General features: G+C 37.3%; 1 protein-coding gene across 1 annotated transcript in view; it reads left to right on the plus strand.

Moving 5' to 3' along the window:
• Positions 1–22,915, plus strand: part of NRG3 (neuregulin 3) — a 603,489-nt gene that overhangs the window by 191,032 nt on the left and 389,542 nt on the right. Inside the window, exon 2 of the mRNA XM_075257841.1 lies at positions 14,469–14,598. Coding sequence (XP_075113942.1) covers positions 14,469–14,598 — 130 coding nt within the window. The remainder of the gene's footprint in view (positions 1–14,468; positions 14,599–22,915) is intronic.

The following is a 22,915-nucleotide window of genomic DNA, read 5'->3' on the forward strand; positions in this document are numbered from 1 at the left end:
AAGACACTGAGAGACCTTTATACTTATCCTACATGGTCACTAACAATAGACTCTTACTACTACTCCTGGCACAAGAAATTTTCTTCTAAAATAGTCCTTAATATAGGAATCATGTACATACAAATCATGCAGACAGGAAAGTAGATTGTGAACTAGTTTTCGGTCGTCATGATCCCTGTGGAGATCTGGCGGCAAATTAAGCAACTTTTCTAAAAGTAACATGATCTCATGATAAATTAATGGACCCCCAAGGAGGGAGAATGAATATCAGTCTTTCAAGGCTTTTGTTGCCGTGTTGTGGTATTGTGTTGTATTGATCTCATGAAAAAATGATGCTTAACCAAACAGGAGATCAGTTATGTATGGATACATTTGTAAATGTACGGATGTGTCCACACTTTTCAATCATCCAAACATTGGTTAAGAATTCCATTCAAATATTGTAATATGCTAACAAGAGCCAAGATAACCAATAAGGAAGGACATAGTGGCATATGTATATAGTGTGCATACAGTACATATATAAAATGTATATGTACATTAAAGCCTTAAGCCATTAAGATAAATACAGATTCACTTTCGGGTGTGTGGAGTTGCCATTTGAAAGTGAAAAGTTCTGTTGCAATAGGCAGCCATATTTTTGGAGCTCTATATTCTGGCAGGATATGTCCTTGACTCCTCAGTATTTAATTTTGCATTCCATGTCAGTGTGTATAACAAATCTCTGCAGATATTGCAGATGGATCACAACCAGAATGTGACAGAGTAATAGCTCTTGCCGAGAGTTCTAAAAATAGTTAGAAACGACTGCTTGCTGCAGCTTGTTATCGTGTTAATTGATTGGTAACCCATGAGGCTTACAATAATCCTCCTCATTACCATATAGTCATTGTGAAGCCAGTCACATATCTCAGTAGGGGATAGTTCACAGGCAGAATATTTTAAGTGTGGTTACATTAATTCAATAAATGTTATCATTCAGGTTATGTTAGTTAACAGTATATAGCAAATAAACTGAACAGACACGATAGTTATTTAATAACCCAATACAACTCAACAGGACTCCAAAGAACAATACAGGGGTGATAATTAAATTGATGATGTTCCTGGCATCTGCCTGCTTGGAAACATCACAAATTATTCTTCATTGGATATATTGCAATAGACATTTATCATGATTTATGTTCAATGTTCCTAACTAAAGCCCATTTACAATGTGTATGTTTGATTAACGAGTAGCAAGGTAAAACAAAAAAATTCTCAATATACATTTGTTCAGCCATTATGGCAAGAAATATTGACTCCATACAAGTGCAGGACGTTGTGTTGAAGCATGTGGAACAACTATAGCTCCATGTTATATAACCTTATACAGATGTGAACAGACTAAATTGATCTCCAGATAGGTTAAATGGAACCAAATGCCACACAATATCACAACCTGCAAAGTCTTCAAAATTCTCCAGTTCCTATCCCACCCCATACAGGGTGGTTACACATATACACATAGTTAAGTTAGCATATTTCCTTGTGTAAATGTATCAGGACATCATGCTATTTCGAGAAAAACTAGGCAACTTGTAACATACACATCCAAAGGGAAAGATAGGGGAGGACTTATCTGTACTGCAATACGGTTCTTTGCTGGAACCAATGGGATGTATGACTACAATGGCGCATACAGATGTTGGATTTCTTACCTCAACTGAGATCATCCTGAGATGAGTGGTATAAGATGATCAGCTTTGAAAAAAAAGATGCAATACTGTAATAACTTAAGTGCATTTACAAAGCACTAAACTGTGGGTTGTGAAGTGAATCCTAGCTTGGTGTGGTTTTTGTTGTCACAATTTTAGGACTGAATTTCTGCCATGAGAAAGGTAATGCCACATGTACTACAACTATTAGTCTATCAGGTTCATATGAAGTATCAAAGTATCTGCATGAAACTGGAGTAGGGTTGACCAATCTTGAAATTTCAGGATCGTTTTTAAAATCCGATTTTCGATCATTTTCCAGCTGATTGCGATCGTGAAATTTGCTCGATCGCCGATCGGTATCCGATCTTTCCCGATCCCGATCGCTCAACCCTATTAATAATATATATATATGAATGGGGTTCAGCTGATCTTGAGATCTTTTCTGGCAGTTCCAGAGGTTATCGGGATCAGAATTCCGATTGCAACTGTGAAATTTACTCGATCTTTTTAATCTGATCTTTTCCGATCCCGATCGCTCAACCCTAAACTGGAGCCAAGCAGAGGTATAGATAGGAGTATATCTGTAGACAATCGATTGGTAACAGTAATATCTGGACACTGATGCCTGACGGAGTGAAAAGGGCCAGTGTTATGAACACTTCATGGGTAATGGAAAATAACTGTGTTATAGACATAACAATGTAGCTTAGGAGCTTAAATTACATTTTTGGGTTTTAACATGACCTCCTAGAGCCTCTAGTTGCTCTGTTATGGAGTTATACAATTTGTAAGGCGCCATAATACAACATTTACAAATCTTACAAAACCACAATAAATGAGTCCTAGCTTTTTTTCTCATACCATGTCATGTTGCCTTAGTTGAATTGTTCTTTTTGCTCTACATCCTTGTAAGCATCATTAGTATCTATAATGATGACATTTCTAAGTGCACTTTTCCATCTTGTTTCAGGAATTTAAACTTTCTGCTATATTTCCTGGCAAAACAAAATTTAAATTAAAAAATCTTAGTGGGGAACTTTGGGAGAGCAATTTCTTACATGCTGTGTCTAATCTCAGTGTGAATTTCCATGGCATTTGTCATTACGGAGAGTAAAAGCCATTGAGTGGATAAAATGAGTGTGTGCTGTCTATCAGAGGTCATTATATTCAGACATGCCGCTTTCATTGAAGTACACAGCGACTCCTGATTACTTTTCCAGTTGGACAGTTTTTGGAGTCTCAACAATAAAAACCATAAACTCAGGGTCATTAATAAGTTATTTGTTTAAAGCTTCATTTCTTCTAAAGCAGTATTGAAAGATAGGAAATGACTGTCCTAGATAAATTCTATTTTTTTTTTTATTGTTTGTTGAGAACATTGCTGAGCAAAGGATTTACAGAGTTCAAATGGAGCCTGATAAAATTTACATTTGTGTAAAAGTAACATCTAAGTGCTCATAAGTACAAGAATATTATAATTGTAGTTAGGAATATTTCCAGATGAAACAGTAGCAGAAGAGTGTATATTCCAATGGCAACTTCTTAAGTTTGACCTAGTAGTTCAGCATTGTCATTTGAACATTTTGTGTATGTTGTGTCTTCAATTTTCACTTTGTAATATACAGTACTAGCCTCTGCTGCAACTTCGTCTGTGTGGTGTTGGCATGGATGATCCGCCTGTAATCAGCAAATTTCTGCTGTCAATGGTTTGCCTGCTCCGGCATTTTAGCAGTTCTCAAGCTGGCCTGCCGCTGAACTTGTTCCTCGCACCGCACCAGTGATTTTTCCAATATCTCAGTAGCTGGCTAGGACACCATATAATGAGCGTGTTGTTGGTGTCAAAAATCTGCCTGCTCTAAGAGCCGCTTGACGCCTAGCTTGCTCAATCCTCTTGTGACTGTGACTTTTGGCTTCCTTCATAGCTCTCGTGGTTTTAGACTTTTGGGACAAATTAGATTTTCTTTTTTCTGGGCATGTCTAAAATTTTCAAACTGCCAATGTTGATTAAAGGGGTTTTCCCATCCAAAGTGTCAACACTGCCTGGAGCGGATCTGATGATATGCAAATACTTGTTCACAATGGACTTGAGGTTATCAGTGTATTTACATAGAGAGAAAACAGACCTGGCTTTATTATCAAAGTGCAATTAGCTGATTCTCCTGCTGGCAAGAGCAGTGTAATATAATATATGAACTTATAGTCCTATGAAAAAGTTTGGGCACCCCTATTAATCTTAATCATTTTTAGTTCTAAATATTTTGGTGTTTATAACAGCCATTTCAGTTTGATATATCTAATAACTGATGGACACAGTAATATTTCAGGATTGAAATGAGGTTTATTGCACTAACAGAAAATGTGCAATATGCATTAAACCAAAATTTGACCGGTGCAAAAGTATGGGCACCTCAACAGAAAAGTGACATTAATATTTAGTAGATCCTCCTTTTGCAAAGATAACAGCCTCTAGTCGCTTCCTGTAGCTTTTAATCAGTTCCTGGATCCTGGATAAAGGTATTTTGGACAAACAATTCAAGTTCAGTTAAGTTTGATGGTCGCCGAGCATGGACAGCCCGCTTCCAATCATCCCACAGATGTTCAATGATATTCAGGTCTGGGGACTGGGATGGCCATTCCAGAACATTGTAATTGTTCCTCTGCATGAATGCCTGAGGATTTGGAGCGGTGTTTTGGATCATTGTCTTGCTGAAATATCCATCCCCGGGGTAACTTCAACTTCGTCACTGATTCTTGAACATTATTCTCAAGAATCTGCTGATACTGAGTGGAATCCATGCGACTCTCAACTTTAACAAGATTCCCGATGCCGGCATTGGCCACACAGCCCCAAAGCATGATGGAACCTCCACCAAATTTTACAGTGGGTAGCATGTGTTTTTCTTGGAATGCTGTTTCTTTTTGGACGCCATGCATAATGCCTTTTTTTTTTATAACCAAACAACTCAATTTTTGTTTCCAAAATGAAGCTGCCTTGTCCAAATGTGCTTTTTCATACCTCAGGCAACTCTATTTGTGGCGTACGTGCAGAAACGGCTTCTTTCTCATCACTCTCCCTGACAGCTTCTCCTTGTGCAAAGTGCGCTGTATTGTTACCGATGCACAGTGACACCATCTGCAGCAAGATGATGCTGCAGCTCTTTGGAGGTGGTCTGTGGATTGTCCTTGACTGTTCTCACCATTCTTCTTCTCTGCCTTTCTGATATTTTTCTTGGCCTGCCACTTCTGGGCTTAACAAGAACTGTCCCTGTGGTCTTCCATTTCCTTACTATGTTCCTCACAGTGGAAACTGACAGGTTAAATCTCTGAGACAACTTTTTGTATCCTTCCCCTGAACAACTATGTTGAACAATCTTTGTTTTCAGATCATTTGAGAGTTGTTTTGAGTAGCCCATGATGCCACTCTTCAGAGGAGATTCAAATAGGAGATCAACTTGCAATTGGCCACCTTAAATACCTTTTCTTATGATTGGATACATCTGGCTATGAAGTTCAAAGCTCACTGAGGTTACAAAACCAATTTTGTGCTTCAGTAAGTCAGTAAAAAGTAGTTAGGGGAATTCAAATCAATAAAATGATAAGGGTGCCCATACTTTTGCACCGGTCAAATTTTGGTTTAATGCATATTGCACATTTTCTGTTAGTACAATAAACCTCATTTCAATCCTGAAATATTACTGTGTCCATCAGTTATTAGATATATCAAACTGAAATGGCTGTTGCAAACACCAAAATATTTAGAACAAAAAATGATTAAGATTAATAGGGGTGCCCAAACTTTTTCATAGGACTGTAAATTCATAAGTTGTGAAGTCATGTCATTTACTGGGATAATAAGTAGCCTATGTTTTAATCAAGGTTACAAACTATCTATGTGCCAAATTTCATCCAAATTCGTTCAGCTGTTTTTGCGTGAAAGAGTAACAAACACACAAACATCCAAACCCACTAATACGCAAACTTTCACATTTACAATATTAGTAGGATGTACATAAACTATTGAAGTGAGTTAAATATGACTAAACCATTTTGGTAAGTATTTTAATCAATAAAATCTTCCTGAAAGACTTGACCCACAAGAATCTATAGTAGAAAATGTTAAAGGGATTTTTTTTTTCACAAGAAAAATCTGGAAACCACTACGAGTTGGCATAGGAAACAATGGGGGGGGGGGGGATTTAATAAGACTTAGTCATTGCAGGTGGATCTGTTGTGTCTGAATTGAAATCTACATTTCAATGACTATATATTGTTGTTGTTTTTTTGTTTGTTTGTTTTTTAACTTTAAAAAAACCTTTAGCCCCCCAAGGAATTGAACCTTTCATTAGCTGTTTCTTATGTAACTGTATTGAAGTCTATATTAATACGATACTATGAGTTATGTATGGGTAATAGTTTATACCTTTACAGTTCCTATGATACATTAATATTTATTATTATTATTATTATTATTATTATTATTATTATTATTTATTTATTTATTTTTAAGTTACTATTACTTTACCATTTCAACAATATAGTCTAATTTTATTTTGTAGATTTAACATTTAAACAATTCTTTATTTTTTATGTGTAGATGAGCTACTTCAACAATTCTGCTTGGATACAAGAATATAATGAAGTGCGTTTCGGAACAGACAGATCCCAATTGTGTAAATGCTATTTTTGAAACTGTATTCATTACTGTGTCATTAAAGGAGTAATTAAATGCTACATTAAAAATGCAGCACAAACTCGCCCTGTCTGATGGTAGCCTAAAGGCATTTATCCTGTGACTTAATTTTCTCTGTAGAAAACAACATAATAAAAGGGAACAAAATGGTAAAATAAATCAGAACAAATGTACTTGTTGCCAAAATAAAATCTGATTTAAATTAATTTTATTTTATTTATTTATTTATTTTCAAAGGTGTTTGTTAGATCCACCAGTAAGAATATAATTGATTGAAATGTTACTAATGAGGTCCTTTATTAACTCCAGTTGTTGATAATTGGGAACCAACATTCTGAAACCTACAAACTGAACAAATCTCAGAGTCTCATGCTCAAGACCTTCACAGTCTTTCCCATCTGAGTGCTTGTGCTTCAGACCTCCTCTTCTCCTTAATTCACTGGCATTTTACAGGTACAGAGCAACTCCAGCTCTATCTCAGCCATTTTTTACTACATGCCTGCCGCTCCTACTTCTAGCATCTTGCACCGCAATAACTACTTGCTTTAAAAGCTCAGAGTCGGTCACAGAACTAAACACATAAATCACTAAACATACTGTATATAGACGCATACAGGTTAAGATTTTTACAATAAGTGTAGGACCTTTTTCAATCCTTGAGCTTATTGGACTGGAATGTCGTGGTTGGAATAAAAAATCTGCACAAATTTTTGATCTATCTACACAGTCCAGTCATATTAATGTGACCGACTGTCAAAATCCAGAATAACCACCTTTGGAAGAGCAGACCACTGCGAGATGTGCAGGAAGAGAGGGGATGTTGTGATGATGTTCACTGGGATGTTGAGCCATGCCGACTCCAGTGCCGTGGCCAGCTGTTCTAGGTTACGCGGTTGAGCATCCATGGCGCGAACAATCTGATCGAGGTGGACCCACAGATTCTCGATTGGGTTCAAGTCCGGGGAATTTGCTGGCCAAGGGAGTACATCAAACTCATTCTGGTGCTCCTCTAACCATGCACGTACACTGTGATCTTTATGACATGCCACATTGTCCTGCTGGTAGATGCCATCATTCTGTTGGGGTGAACATGGTCCGCAATGATAGATGCATACTTAAGCTGATCCATCGTGCCTTCCACAGTGATGAGTGAACCCAGATGGCTGATGCCATGTGCCTTCTGAGATTTGTTATTTAACATTGACATTATTTAACGTTGAAGTAGGTGGTGGTCACATTAATATAACCGGACTGTATCTTGGTTCTGGGTGTACATGCTTGATAAAATTATAAAAGCCCATCTGTCCAGACAAGGCAACATTATTCAAACATTCAGATGGACCCTAGACTAAATTCATCTTTTGGGTTCAGAACTAACCTACAATGAATACAGGGAAAGTAGGATCCAGAACTATGCTCTATTCAAATTATAAAATAGCCTCCCATCTGCTTTCGAAGTAAGAACCAAAGACATGCTTTCTTCTAGTGTAGACTGGGGCTCCATGTTACAGAAAAGTTAATTTTTTTGTTGAAGATTTTGTTGAGTTTTTTTTTTTTTTTTGAGTTGCTGAGGCCAATCAGTGAATGGCTTGTGATGTCACCATCTATGACATCATGGGTCTCTTATTGAGGCCACTGATTAGACTCAACGGTTACGTTACCACTGAGGCCAATCAGTGGCTTCAGCAGAAGTTCGGAAGTGACCCACTCAGCAGAAGGACTGGACTGCACCAGGAGGACACTGGAGCATCAAGGACAGGTGAGTATGATATATTTTTTGTTAATGCCCCCTCTGATTTAAAAGTCAGAGGGTTGTCCATTTTTGCCTCTACAATTCACTTAAGTTTGTGATTGTAAGGTGATGAAAGGTTATGAATAATTTTGCAAGGCACTGTAAATGAGACGCGAGGTTCATTTCTTATTGCAATCTTACTGTTGGTGTAACGGTATGAATTGAAAAATGGCAGAATTTTGGAGTTTTATATCAGACTTGAAAAGGTTCTACTTTATTTTCAGAAAACATTGCATGTTTTACGTTCTGAGCTAAAACACTGACACTGACTCCTATATCTTTCTAAAAGCTCCAAAATCCCTCTATCAAGTTACTGTTAACGTAAACTGTCTATACACTTTTCTTTGCCATAAAACACATTCACTGACACTATCCTGCTCTATATATCCTGTGTTTCTCTGTCTGATCTCCTCGCTCTCCTGTATCCCAATGACTCACAACTAGGGTTGAGTCATCGGGATCGGGAAAGATCTGATACCGATCGGCAATCGAGCAAATTTCACGATCGGGATCAGCTGGAAAATTATCGAAAATCAGATTTTAAAAACTGTCCTGAAATCTCAAGATCGGCTCAACCCAACCCACAACTAATCATCTGGACCGTTTGGGAAAGTTCAACCTTATTGTACAATGTCGTTTTGGACTAGTTTATTTTCTAAAAGGGGGTGCGTCTAAGAAATATTATGAAATTTGGCAAATTTATTAACAATGTGCGACTTTTTAAAATTTTTGCTTTTTTTGAGAAGCAATGAAGACAGATGAACAGTGGTCAGTTGTACGGAATCTAACTTTCTAATTGTCTTTCCTGGCAATTTTCTCTATTTCATCTCATACTATAGTTACGAATAGAGATGAGTGAACAGTACAATGTTTGAGATTAGATATTCGTTTCAAGTAGCCCCTCAATATTCGACTTCTCGAATCGAATATCGAACCCTATTATAGTCTATAGGGGGAAAATGCTCGTTTCAGGGGTAGGCAACGATCGATCAAATTATACTTACCAAGTCCACAAGTGAGGGTCGGGCTGGATCCTCCAAGCAGTCTTCTCCTTGCAGCATCCCCGCGACGTCTTCCAGCTCTTCATTCACTCTGCCAGGCATTGGGCCTGGGCAGAGCTGACTACGCATGCCCGCACTACAAGTGGACATGCGCAGTCGGCTCTGCCCAGGCCCGATTCCTGGCAGAGTGAATGAAGAGCCGGAAGACGCCGCGGGAAGCTGCACAGAGAAGACTTCTAAAGGTAGGAGAAGAACCAGCATTGATTGGCCGACTGTAAAGCATTCGGCCAATCAATGCTGGTTCTGCATCAAACTTTTACATTCGAACAGCGAGTGGTACTCGATCGAGTACGAGTATTTCGAATACCATAGTATTCGATCGAATACCTACTCGATCGAGTACTACTCGCTCATCTCTAGTTATAAATATATTTTTTCAAAATAAATATATTTAATTAAAATAATTAAAAATAATGTTTGGATCCTTGTGTCAAGGTATTTCTTATCTTTGTATGTCTTTGCATCTGTTCATTTTTCTTATTTGACTTAAAATTAGAAGTAGCTAGAGGTTGATTTTTTTTTTTTCTAGTGTAGTCAGACGGAAACATACCTCAAAGTATTAAGTGATGATTGGCATGTATAATCACACCCCCGTATAATTTAGTGCAATTCACAAAATGATTTGCTGTCATGCTATATTTTGACATTAATTTTTGTGCGTTTCATCTCTAACATACATATTTTGACACGATCTGGCCTGGTTGTTTGAAAATATAAAGACTTTGTTATTACTCTATATATGATGATATTGTAATGGCGTGTAAAAAAAAATAATATGGGTCTGGTCATGCTATTTCTCCAATCATGAAGGGTATATGCAAAAAATTCTTTATATAGCAATGATTCACAGTTGTTAACATCAAGAATTTTTTTTATTCCCCAAAGGTTAGGAAACTGCATTAACACAAATTCCTCAATAATAGTAATATTTCAATTACACTAGTACAATAAGATAAGATAGATTACAGAAAAAATTACTGTGGCTTTGTTAGATGACTCCTATGCATATAAAAAAAAAATCTAATTCTAGGAAAAAAGTTCAACTTTTTACATACTGTAAGTGAAAGAAGTTTTCTTAAAAACAACCCCTTTTCATTTACACTCTTTAACAACCAATAAGACAAAGAGATGTTTCCTTCTAATGGACTTAAAGGACTTGTTCAACTTTTCTAAAAATTCATAACCTATCTTTAGACTAGACCATAGGGTTGAGCCAATCTTGAGATTTCAGGATCGTTTTGTAATTTCCGATTTTTGATCATTTTCTACCTGATCGCGATCGTGAAATTTGCTTGACTGGCAATCGGGATCCGATCTTTCCTGATTGCTCAACCCTAGTAACTTTATGTTTATGGAGTAGGGTTGAGCCGATCTTGAGATTTTAGGATTGTTTTAAAAATCTGATTTTTGATCATTTTCCAGCCGATCCCGATCCTGAAATTTGCTCAATCGCCGATCGGGATCTGATCTTTCCTGATCGCTCAACCCTACTAGACCATCAATACCATATTGGTGGGCTGTAGTAACCTTCATCTCCACTACAGAAGATATTCAATAGTACAAACAGATTCTAGAGATCTAAAGCAACTATTATAGAGACTGTAGCAATGAGCTCCACAACCCTGAACTGATTGCCGGCGGTGTAAGACTTCCAAGATCTGATACTGTAATACGGTAATAACAGTATCTTTTAATCCCTTCCCAACATATTCCTTGAATGAACACCATTTTTGGGAATGAATTCCTACAAGCTTACTTGACTCAGGTTCAGGATTTGAGCAGTTGAGAGTCATGGAGGGTGTCAACTAAACTATCTTTATTCTATAAACTATATCTTTTTCTAGCCTAAGATGCCCATTGTTTGTGCTTATATTGAAAATGAAAAGGGTAACATAGAAACTCACAGGTGGCTACAGCAACAATACAGAAGTGTCAAGAAAAACATTGTTGCTGTGCAGTTGAGTTATTATGGACTTAGGTTGATGGTTGAATAATTGTTGAATGAACCTTCATCTGGAGAACAACGATTTTGCAGTTGCAGCCATGCATATTTTGCGGTATGCCAAACATGCCACTTTTCAAGCCAAAAGCTGGATTAAAAAACTCATTACGTTGCAGCCTTGTTCACACTTCAGTGTTTTGGTCAGAGATTTGCATCTGCAATTGTGAGTCAGACAGTAGTGCAGACAACAAAGGCACAAAGTATAAAGGAAAAATAGCAATCTGTGTTTTAGCCAATCCCTAGTGACTAAAATGGTTGTCAAATTTCTCAAACAATTGTCATATTCATCGTCATGTCACCAGCTAGCTAAATTACATTTTTTTCTTGTCAAATTTCACTGGCTGAAAGTTCACCATATTTGAATTTTCCATTACCAGTGACTTCAGTCTAAAACGTGTGGGCAATTTGACATCATATAATATTTATTTCCAATGTTAAGCCTGGTTCACATCTGCATTTGGTACCCCCCAAATGGAATACCGAAAGCATTGGCAGGTGGAGAGCTTATGAGAGCACACAGACCCCATATAGTCTATAATGGGGTCCGTGTGCTTTCCACATGGTGTCCGCATGGAACATGCAGACAGAAAAGTACTTTGTGATCTACTTTCATGACTCATGTGGAGACCCTTGTGGAAAGCACATGGACCACATTATAGTCTATATGGGGTCTGTGTGCTCTCATAAGCTCTCCGCCTGCCAATGCTATCGGTATTGCATTTGGGGGGTACCAAATGCAGATGTGAACCACCGTACACCACTTGCCAATGCATTTGGTATTCCATTTGGTGGGTCCTCATGCGGACTCCCCATATGGATTACCAAACGCAGATGTGAACCAGACATTAGACTTTTGACTTGGATGGTTTGTAACCGCGGTTCATACCCCATTAATCTCTAGACTTCTCTTCTTCCAGCGTAGTCACCGGCTAGTTATTTTTATCATTAAGTGTACATTTTCCAGTTATTTCATGATCTTTAGGGAGAAACCTTCCCAGTTCTGCAAAGACAAAAAAGAAATTAAGTTCTAGCAAGGAGCTGTGATGACTTCTTCACTGGTATCTGCTTGTGACTTGCAACCAGCATTAAAAAAGAGAATCGGCTGCAAAGTGCTAATTGGATAAAGCAGAATGCAATAATTGTTCTGCAGTCGATGCTAAAATTGAAGAATGCTATGTTTACCTTTTTATCTGTGATTTATGGCTGCAGCTTTTTGGAGGGTGGCAGGAGCAGAGGATGCTCTTAATTAACTCCGCTGTTTTTCACTATAAATGCCATTTTCTGAAACTATTTGCCAAGAACTGAAAGAATCCCCGCATTAATTTTATGACATGTTATTGAGAGATAGCAATTACATTAGAAACATTTAATTTCTTGTAAGTCGAAATGAAGGATTATTTTGTTTAGCTTTCGTGGCCGTTCCATGTATTTTGATTAAATAATAAATTAGGTATTAAAGAAGTATTTCCATCTTAGAAATTGAAGATATATTTCTAGAATATGTTACCACTTTTTTTTTTGTTTCAATAATTTTTATTAAGTGATTATTTACATTTTTTTTTTATAGTACAACAATCAGTAATTAAGTTACATTAATTCTCAAATAAGTAGATATTAAGGTCACCACTTAATGATCTTTGGAGATCCAGCTTCTGGGGCACTGTCAATCCTGAACATAGAGACAAAGCACTGGTTTCATACTGCATACTCATATATATTGTGGGGAAGGTAGCTTGGCAGCAGCAATGGTGCCGACCCAACCAGAGACATGCACACGTTATCTTGTACAAAGAGATTTATTTGTAAAAATAGGAAAAAATAAATAAACCTTATGTCATGTACAAAACATCAAACCAAAACTTGCTCATCCGAGCACTAACTAAACAGAACTAAACTAACTATAAGTGTGACTTACTAACAGCCACACCAACAAACAGATAGCATAGTTTGGTCTCACCAGTCAGTATCTTGGGACAGACCCAGGCACCTCCTCTCATTCTCAGGATCTGCTCTGAAGTGTAGTCTCTGCAGTGTTTTATGGCCCTCACATCTGAGGGAGGCTTAGGCCTACTCAAGGCCTGCACTGGACCATACATATGTCAAAAACCAGGAGAAACTATAGCAGCGCTCCAGCGATCACAATATACACATTTTGTTTTTTTTCCCGCAGGGTTTTTCATTGTATTTTCAAAGAGTTTTCCTTTGCGGACTTTTTGCCACTATTATATCTATATGGAAAACATCAGCAATTCTGCAGATAAAATTGACATGCTGCCATTTTCAAAAATTGGGGTGTTTCTGAAAATGCAGCTTTTCTGCTGTAGATCTTTTTTCTGTAATGTGTGGATGGGATTAGCCAAAATCCCATCCATTTTGCAGGTCCTGTAAAACACAGTGCTCTTGTAACTTGGGGCTACAGCCTAAAACAGTTGTTTTTTGTGTAAATGATGCCATTAATTTTATAGATTGTAAGCCCTCGGGGGCAGGGCCCTCTACCCCCCTGTGCCAGTCGGTCATTGTTAGTATTATATCTACCTGTATATTTTATGTATTGTATGTAACCCCCAAATGTGAAGCACCATGGAATTAATGGTGCTATATAAATAAATAAATAAATAATAATAATAATAATAATAATAATAATAATAATAATAATAATAATAATAATAATAATAATAATAATACATTTCCATTACTTTGTCTCCTGGATCAGGAAACTCCCAACAATATGAATGAGATTTTGGTTTATCTCATCCACACAATGTGGAAAAAAAAATAGCTATGGAAAAACTGCAGCAAAATTGCAATAAAAAACACAATGCGAGTTTCTCTCCACGATAGCACTTACGTGCAAACAGAGACCATATAGCTGGGTAAAGAGATCTTTGTGGCGATACTTGATAGAGTATTTCTCACATGGTCTTGTAACTTTCATGACTTAACCTGTAACAGTTAAATATATATGTAAAACGTTCGCAATATTGTTTGAACCCGCATTATTTTACTTTCCATTAAATTTATTTTTGCTAGTAGTATTACTTTTTTCATATTTAGTGTCCTTGTAAATCTATTCATGGTTGAACATACAGTATGAATTTGATCTTTTGTTCCCAGTCCAGATTGTTCGAGCCATTTACGGACATGAAAAGATGTTATAAAAGGAAGTTATATCTGAACGTATCAAGATATTGTTTTTGTAAATAGTATTTTTTCTTCTTTGCAGATACTACCACCTATTTCACGGAGAGGTCCGAGCACTTTAAACCCTGCAAAGATAAAGACCTAGCGTACTGCTTGAACGATGGGGAATGCTTTGTTATAGAGACATTGACAGCGTCTCATAAACACTGTCGGTAAGTCACCGATGGGCAATTACCCAATGTTTTTTGTTTTTTTTCTAGGAAAATTCATGACTTTAATGCAATGCAGATACGTTCCGTTTTTCCAATTTTAAATATTGTAGCTGAATAAATTTTTATTTTTATTTCTTTACCGTGTATTCTGAGTGCAAGATTTATATATTTTTTTGTTTGTTTTTCTATATGGCAACCATATTGAAGGGATACCGTTATTGTATGGAATTGGTTGAAATATATACCTTAGCAAAGTGCATGTGTTTTATAGCTGCTAAAGTGATGGTGAAGAAATGTCACAACCTAATAATGGACAATTGATAACAGGGAGTGTATACATGGCTTTCATCAATAAGTGTCATTCATCTGCCCATTTATTAGACTCAGAGGGGCGCTTTCTTTAACTGAATGGTAAGATATGGCCACAAACAATAACTTTTATAGTCCTATACATTTGCAATTGTTGATCAGGTTAATTGGTTGATGAATGTCTTATCTTTCAATAAGGTATAACCAGTGGTGTAGCTATAGGAGATGCAACAGTGGCAGTCAATATTAGGCCCAGGATCCTGAGGGGATGCTAAGGGGGCACTGATTCTGACGCGATAACTCACGGCAGAACCAGCGCTGATAAAAAGACACCTGGTTCCACGCGTATCACATTGAAAGCAATAGGTAGCAAATCCTTCCATTGAGTTCAATGGGTAGCACGTGTAAGACCGAACCCATTGAACTCAATGGGATTATGTTTTACTGCGCTCACTCTGACACGTGTTTATGTGTCAGAATGAGCGGAGTGTTAACTCCGTGTGAAAGCAGCCAAAAACTGGACTATTTCAAGATGTATTTTTGGATAGTAACATAAAAGACACAATTTTTAACACTGTTTCTGGTTATTCAGATTTGTCTGGCTTGTTACATCTATTACCTATGTTATGAATCAATATGCAGTATGTGATGTTCCTCAAGTACATTGGCAGGGGTTTCAATTGTTCTCCAGGCTACAGATCAAGCTGCTTTTGGATATACAACTTTTGCTGTAAAAGGCAATCCTGCATTGAATAGAGAACTAGGTTTGACTGATATGAATTTGCAGTTAAAAGGTAACAATTGAAATATATATATATAATTTCTTAGCACTCACTCCTTCCCTGGTGGTCATTTTCCCATCATTTCCTTGCAGTCCTGAAACTTTCAAAGCTCATCATAATTCCGAGCCCGGGGCATTCAAAGCTTTTCATCCAGTCATTGTGTATTTGTCTATGTTGGATATGTCTGTGATATATGTTTAGTTACTTCTGATGTGAAACCTTCCACAACAATAGGAACTAAATTCCAATAACGGAAATGGAATCATTATCAATGAATGCTTAACATGAAGGACAGCTAACAGCAGTATAGAATTTGTGAAATAAAAGGGGTTGTCCAATTTGGAAAAAAAAACAAGAATTTTTATAATATTGCTCTGGAGGACTTCTACTGTCCTACGACACAGAATACCCATTGATTTGTATGAGTACTATGTAATGCTTAATTTCCCCTGCGGTGCCACTGCAGGCAAAATGAACATGTACTGCCAGGTCTCTCTACAGATTGCAACTGATGTCTGAGGGTCCCAGCAGGGAGACAATTTCTCATCAGCATATTGTCACGGGAGTCCTCTAGATAGGGAATGTAGAAATTCCAGATAATTCAAGTTGAGACGCATGATATTTTAACATAAAAAATGTATTCATGGATAGAATTTCATGTTCAACATGACAATTATGACAAGTAATTTTATGGCAAAAATCTAATACTGTATCTTAATATTTATTGCAAAGAAACCAATGTACATATAGTAAATCCAAAATACAGTAAAGATTAGGGTTGAGTCGATCCTGAGATTTCAAGATCGATTTTAAAATCCGATTTCCGATCATTTTCCAGCCGATCTCAATCCCGATTTCGATCGTGAAATTTGCTCGATCGCCGATCGGAATCCGATCTTTTCTGATCCCGATCTTCAACCCTAGTCAATGCTTTTCTATGGGAAAAGTCACTTTTAGGGTTGAGCCAATCTTGAGATAACCTCCGATCTCGATCCCACTGGAAAAGATCGGGTCGGAATTCCGATCTCGATCGTGAAATTTACTCGATCGCCGATCGGAATCCGATCTTTTCCGATCCCGATCGCTCAACCCTAGTAAAGATCTATTAAGAGAGTACAATCATATAATAATAAAAGACAAGAGGTAAATTATTCTAGGTAACCATGATATTACTGAGTTGCAGTAATGTGGTATGCCATTCACTGTATAGGACCAGGCCGGGCAGTAGTCTTGAATAGCTGATAGGTGTACAATTAGAGTGTGGGCCCCACCAGACAGAATTTATAGTCTGAAAAACTTCTTTAAGGGTATCTACTGTATGCAACAAAGAATCTTGGAAGACCAAGGCCCAAATAAGTTTGTGTGTGGTCACAAGCATACGCAAAATCAATTACACCATGATCCCCAGCTGTAGCAGAGTGATAGGAGATAGCCTCATATCTTTGTAATGCGAATAAAGTAAAGGTAATCATTAAGGATATGAGTTAGTCTAGAATGTTTTGGAAGTGGTGAGCATTATCTACTGCAGGCCATACATATTAATTTACAAATGAATGGTTGGCCAAGCAAACACGTGTTGGGTAGGTCCACCAGAACACAAGATGCTCTTACTTATCGACTCCTCACATTGGTTCATAGATTTGGTTTCCCCATTAGGGATTTTCCTTTAAAATGTCTATATATTCTAATGGTGGGAATGGGAAGTATTGTCTTTATAACCTGTAATTAGATTTTTTTAAGCTTAGTTGGGTATGGATAAAGTTGACTGTACATAAAGACTCCAATTTTTCATAAAGCCAATTCAATACAATATGGTACTATGTTACCAAACCCATGGCTTCAGTTCACAACATTGTATATTGTGTAACGTTATTACTCTCACAACACATAACTCACATGACATCAGGGCATGCCCAGTCCAAGGGGTAAGGTAAGATATAACTCGCTCTCTTTAACTCAGTACATAGTCACATAGTAGATGAGGTTGGATGAAGACATTAGTCCATCAAGTCCAACCTATAACCCTACAGTCCTTACAGTGTTGATCCAGGAGAAGGCAAAAAACCCATGAGGCTTATGCATCAGCAGCATCATATAGAACATTATACTAGCTAGTAATTAGGTGAATATAACATCATATAGACATCTACTTGCTAGTAATGAGATGAATATAACTTTATTCCATTTCAATCAGGTCCTGCTCCAACCTCTCCATTTCCTGTCCATAGACTTCTATTAAAAAGAGTCAGAAAGATATATAACTAAGTTGCGTTTAACATTGATTTGTATGTTTCAATTCCATTCAAGCTTTTCAACCACTGTATATTCTTTACCAGTAATAATACCCTAATAATATTTGTATTCTGAGTAAATACCAACGTTTTGCTGATGAGAGTATGATAGCTCCAAGGTGGAAGCGCCTACTCTAGGGTTGAGCGATCGGGATGGGAAAAGATTGGATTCCGATCGGCGATCGAGTAAATTTCACGATCACGATCGGAATTCCAATCCCGATCTTTTCCGGCGGGATCGAGGTCGGAGGTTATTTCAAGATCAGCTCGACCGTATTCATGTATATATCTGTAATAGGGTTGAGGCATCGGGAAAGATCGGATCACGATCAGCGATCGAACAAATTTCACGATCAGGATCGGTTGTAAAATGATCGAAAATCGGATTTTAAAAATGATCCTGAAATCTCAAGATTAGCTCAACTTTAACCTACACCATTGCTTAATGTACAACAGATTGACTTTCATAAAGGCATATGGCTGTAAAGCATGTACAATGTGCTGGTGCTCTACAAAACACTTATCAACTTCTTCAAAACTTTGATGGTGAATATTAGAATTGACAACACTGATCTCAGTACAGTGAGTCATCCAAGACATGCAAAATGGATAGCATTACATAAATCAGGTAAATAAACAATTAAAGACCATCCCATATCAGCAGGAAAAATAATAATACCCCAATAATACCAACAATATCAAGAATATTACAATTTTTTTCTATGAACATTAGGAGACTCCAAAAAAGAAAGGGAAAAAAAAAATACAGCCATACATATGAATATAATAAGCATGGAAATTAATACTTATAGGTACTCAGTAGTGAAGTATAATTTCCATTCTCAATTTGAGGCCTAAAGGGACTCTGGTAATCATGTGAAAGATCCAAAAAGCCTACTGACTTAAGAGGCCACTTAGATAATCCCTCCGTAATGGGTTTTCTTACTTTTTTCCATGCCCATGACTGTTCAAGTGCCATTATATTCAGAAATGGTGTGATACATTGGAAATAATTTTATTACTTGGATTCGAAAGGTATCCCAAATGCTCAAGGAATCTGTTTTGAATCTGCATAAAGTACTCAACGTAATTTTATGGTGCGTGACCTAATTTAAGTGACAAGTTCTCTGTGATAGCTATTTTATCTGTGACCATAAAATTTGTTGCAAAAATAGCATTCAGGGGATTTGTATTTCTGTATATCTTAATGCAAAGTCAGATCAATTCCGCATAACCTTTGACTACTTTTTCAGAATTTGCTTTCAACAACAAAGTTAAAATTTGAAAAAAAAAAAAAATCAATACTTTATTTTCATCACATTTATTGAAATTTTAGCAGATACAAACCGGTTTGCAAGAAAAGAATAAGATTTATTTTGTTCCTCATACATTATTATTAACACATTGGGGGGAATTATCAATTTGTCCTGCTACAATTAGGGTTGTGTGATGGGGAAAGATTGGATCCCGATTGGCAATCGAGCAAATTTCACGATCGCGATCAGCTGGAAAATTATCGAAAATTGGATTTTTGAAACGATTCTGAAATCTCAAGATCGACTCAACCCTATTCAGGATATTAAGTAAAATATTGGTCCATTATCTTAAGGACTGAGATATGACTGCTATTATACTGAGTTCAATTTACACCACAATGTTCTGTTTTAGATGTATGGCACCCACACAGGGTCTGTGTGTTTCCCGAACAGGACTTGATTGTGTTAAGCCAACCATATTGACATGGTCAAGTTACAGCTCTATTTTCTAGAAAGTCGAGATCGAACTTCCATAGATGTGCATGAGTCCTATACCTCTATATGCCTCAGATTTCATATGGAAGCATATAGAGTATGGTTGAGCGATCAGGATCGGGAAAGATCGGATCCTGATCACGAATCGAGTAAATTTTGCGATTGCTTTTGGGATCAAGTCAAGTTACACCTCTGTTTTCTAGACAGTCGAGATCGAACTTCCATAGATGTGCATGAGTCCTATACCTCTATATGCCTCAGATTTCATATGGAAGCATATAGAGTATGGTTGATCGATCAGGATCGGGAAAGATCGGATCCTGATCGGCGATCGAGCAAATTTCACGATTCCTTTCGGGATCGGCTGGAAAATGATTGGAAATCGGATTTTAAAATCGATCCTGAAATCTCAAGATCGGCTCAACCCTAATTTTTTCTGATCCTGTACAAATCCAGCAAAAAATGTGATATTCTTTATCTGATACTTAACATATTGTGCAAAAATTTCTTTTTCTCTTGAAAACATTCCCTATAGGTTAGAATATAGTAGTACATGCAGTGCAGAACTAAGGCACTTGAGGCAAATGTGAAACGCGTTCCATGTGTTAGCTGGATTTACCAGCCTGAACCATATGCGAGGAGTGGGTCTCATAGTATCATAGTTATCTATGATGCCAGAAATCCCTGTCTCCCAGTAATATACTGTCCTGTAACGATTACATTACGGGACATTATTTAGCTGGTAGGTAGTGACTCCGAGAATCATATATAACTATTATGCTAAGAATCCCTTTCTCGGCCTACTGTCCAGACCGGTAAATCTGGCTAACACAAAGACAGATTGTATGAATTTAGTCTGACCATGGATACCAGCAAATACAGAAGAGTCATGATTAGTTAACTTTTTGTTTACCTACATAGGATTTTCTATAAAAGAGAGTCTGAAAAGGTTTAAGTCCAACAGATAAATACTCAATTTTTTTCCTGAAATCTTTTTCACCTTTTCAGTCTTTTATTCAATTTGAAATGGATGGAAACTATGCCAATAGCTCCGACGGCGTCGTTTCATAGTATTAGCATTCAGCGTATACATGGGCATCTGGAGTCCATTCTGTTTATGTTCCATTCTTTTGGTGTCCAGTGTATTTATAAAAGGCACAGCAGGCTACTAACAAAAAGAACAGAGACTTGATTTCTTGGGCCTTTCTAAAAAAGCTTGTGAAAAAAAAAAGTGCATTGAAATGGATTAAAATGTATAGAATTTCTCATCATGATACCTTGGGTGAAAAAATCTAAAGTGTTGTATTCTATGGATTGTGATTTACTTATACATTTCATTTAACTAGCTGTGACTATTGTGCAGGAAAACATCACTTTTTACTGAGTTCTATAGGAAATGGTACTTGAGCATCCAACACACTTAGCTTTTAACCTGCTCTTTTTATGGTTAAAAACACTATAAGAAATACAGTGACCATTAAGATGGAATAAAACCACCCTCTTAGGATATAGTACTGGGAATCGTCCTCCTGTACAACACCATGCAAGCTACCATCCTGGATGTAGGTATTAGGGAATACTATGCCCCCAATGTTACCTACTACTGTGGAGATGAGCGAATAGTATTCAAAACTTTAGTTTCGAATACCTCGCTCTATAGGAATGAATGGAAGCGGCCGGCGCTTAACCCCTTGGTGTTCGGCCGCTTCCGTTCATTCCTATGGGAGCGAGGTATTCGAAACTAGAGTTTCGAATACTATTCGCTCTTCTCTATTACCTACTAAAGGGACCATATCCATTACATAGACTGGGTATACTGAGAAGACTTGGTAACTAATAATAATTACATAGTAGTTTTTATTGATATTAATGCATTGTCCCAGAAGAACAACCCCTCTCCAAATGTTCTAATAATAAGACATATAGATATTATATAGTGAGAATCCATTAGGGTTGAGCGATCGGATGCCGATCTGCGATCAAGTAAATTTCACGATCGCAATCAGAATTCTGATCCCGATCTTTCCGGTGGGATCAAGGTAGCAGGTTATCTCAAGATCGGCTCAACCCTATCCATGTATATATCATAAATAGGGTTGAGCGATTGGGATAGATCGGATCCCGATCGGCGGTCGAGCAAATTTCACGATCGCGATCAGCTGGAAAATGATCGAAAATCGGATTTGAAAAACTATCCTGAAATCTCAAGATCGGCACAACCCTAGAATCCCTTCAGAAACCTCTTTATGAGCCAGGACAGAGAGACAGATTTTATTTATGCCCTAAATAGTTGTCAGCAGAACACCTATTCCTTCAGTCGAGCATGTAGGTGTTTTCTTTACGGGAAAAATACTTTAGTATTGGCTCATCTCCCTCGAGAACAAAGTAACATGTTATAATCCAACTTAGCAAACTCTTCTTTTCCTTCACATCTGCTGTCTTGAGAATGTCAGGATACACCATACACATCAGGTGGTTGATCTGTAAAGCCAAAAGCAGATTCAGTCAATGTTTCTCTCTTGTATGGTCACATTAAAGATAAGCTTTTGCAACCTCAACCAATTCAAGCTTGTTGCATCATTTAATAGGTGCCACTTTACAGTGCTGATGCCAGTCTCAAGACAATAGATTTAGTAAAGTAGGTTCAAGGTAAATATCTTACTTCTCATATAAGACAACGCGTATTGAGCTCAGACAGAATTATTTTGTACAACGCCAGCAGGTGAACAGGCTAGCCAGCTGTATTTCTATTTGATTTACTTGTTTCATTTCTATACATGATCAATATTTTGCTCTCTCCTTGTCTTGTTTCTATGATCATTTGCAGCACTTTTCTGGTGCCGTTGGAGTATTTTCTCCATCCTCCCACGGTTCCTGAGCAATCGGTCCAGTTCGATTTGATGCCTTAATGTTATAAATAATCCCTCTGCTGTCAGAATAGATAAGGGGATATGATTCTGATTTCTGATACAATCCAGCTTTGATTGAACAGGGTCAGAGGGATCAGAATTGGGTCCCATTGGCTTAGACTAAAAAGCCAAATTAGCATATCAGGCATCAAACAATTAGTGAAGTTAATTTTAGAAACAGTAGGGTCTAGAGAAAAAATTGCTATCTATGCTAAAATCAATGGAGTGGCACCTATTACAGTAGACCCTCACCATTCATATATCATAGTCAGACA

The sequence above is a fragment of the Leptodactylus fuscus genome, chromosome 10 (assembly GCF_031893055.1).
Source record: "Leptodactylus fuscus isolate aLepFus1 chromosome 10, aLepFus1.hap2, whole genome shotgun sequence".
Classification (NCBI taxonomy): Eukaryota; Metazoa; Chordata; class Amphibia; order Anura; family Leptodactylidae; genus Leptodactylus; species Leptodactylus fuscus.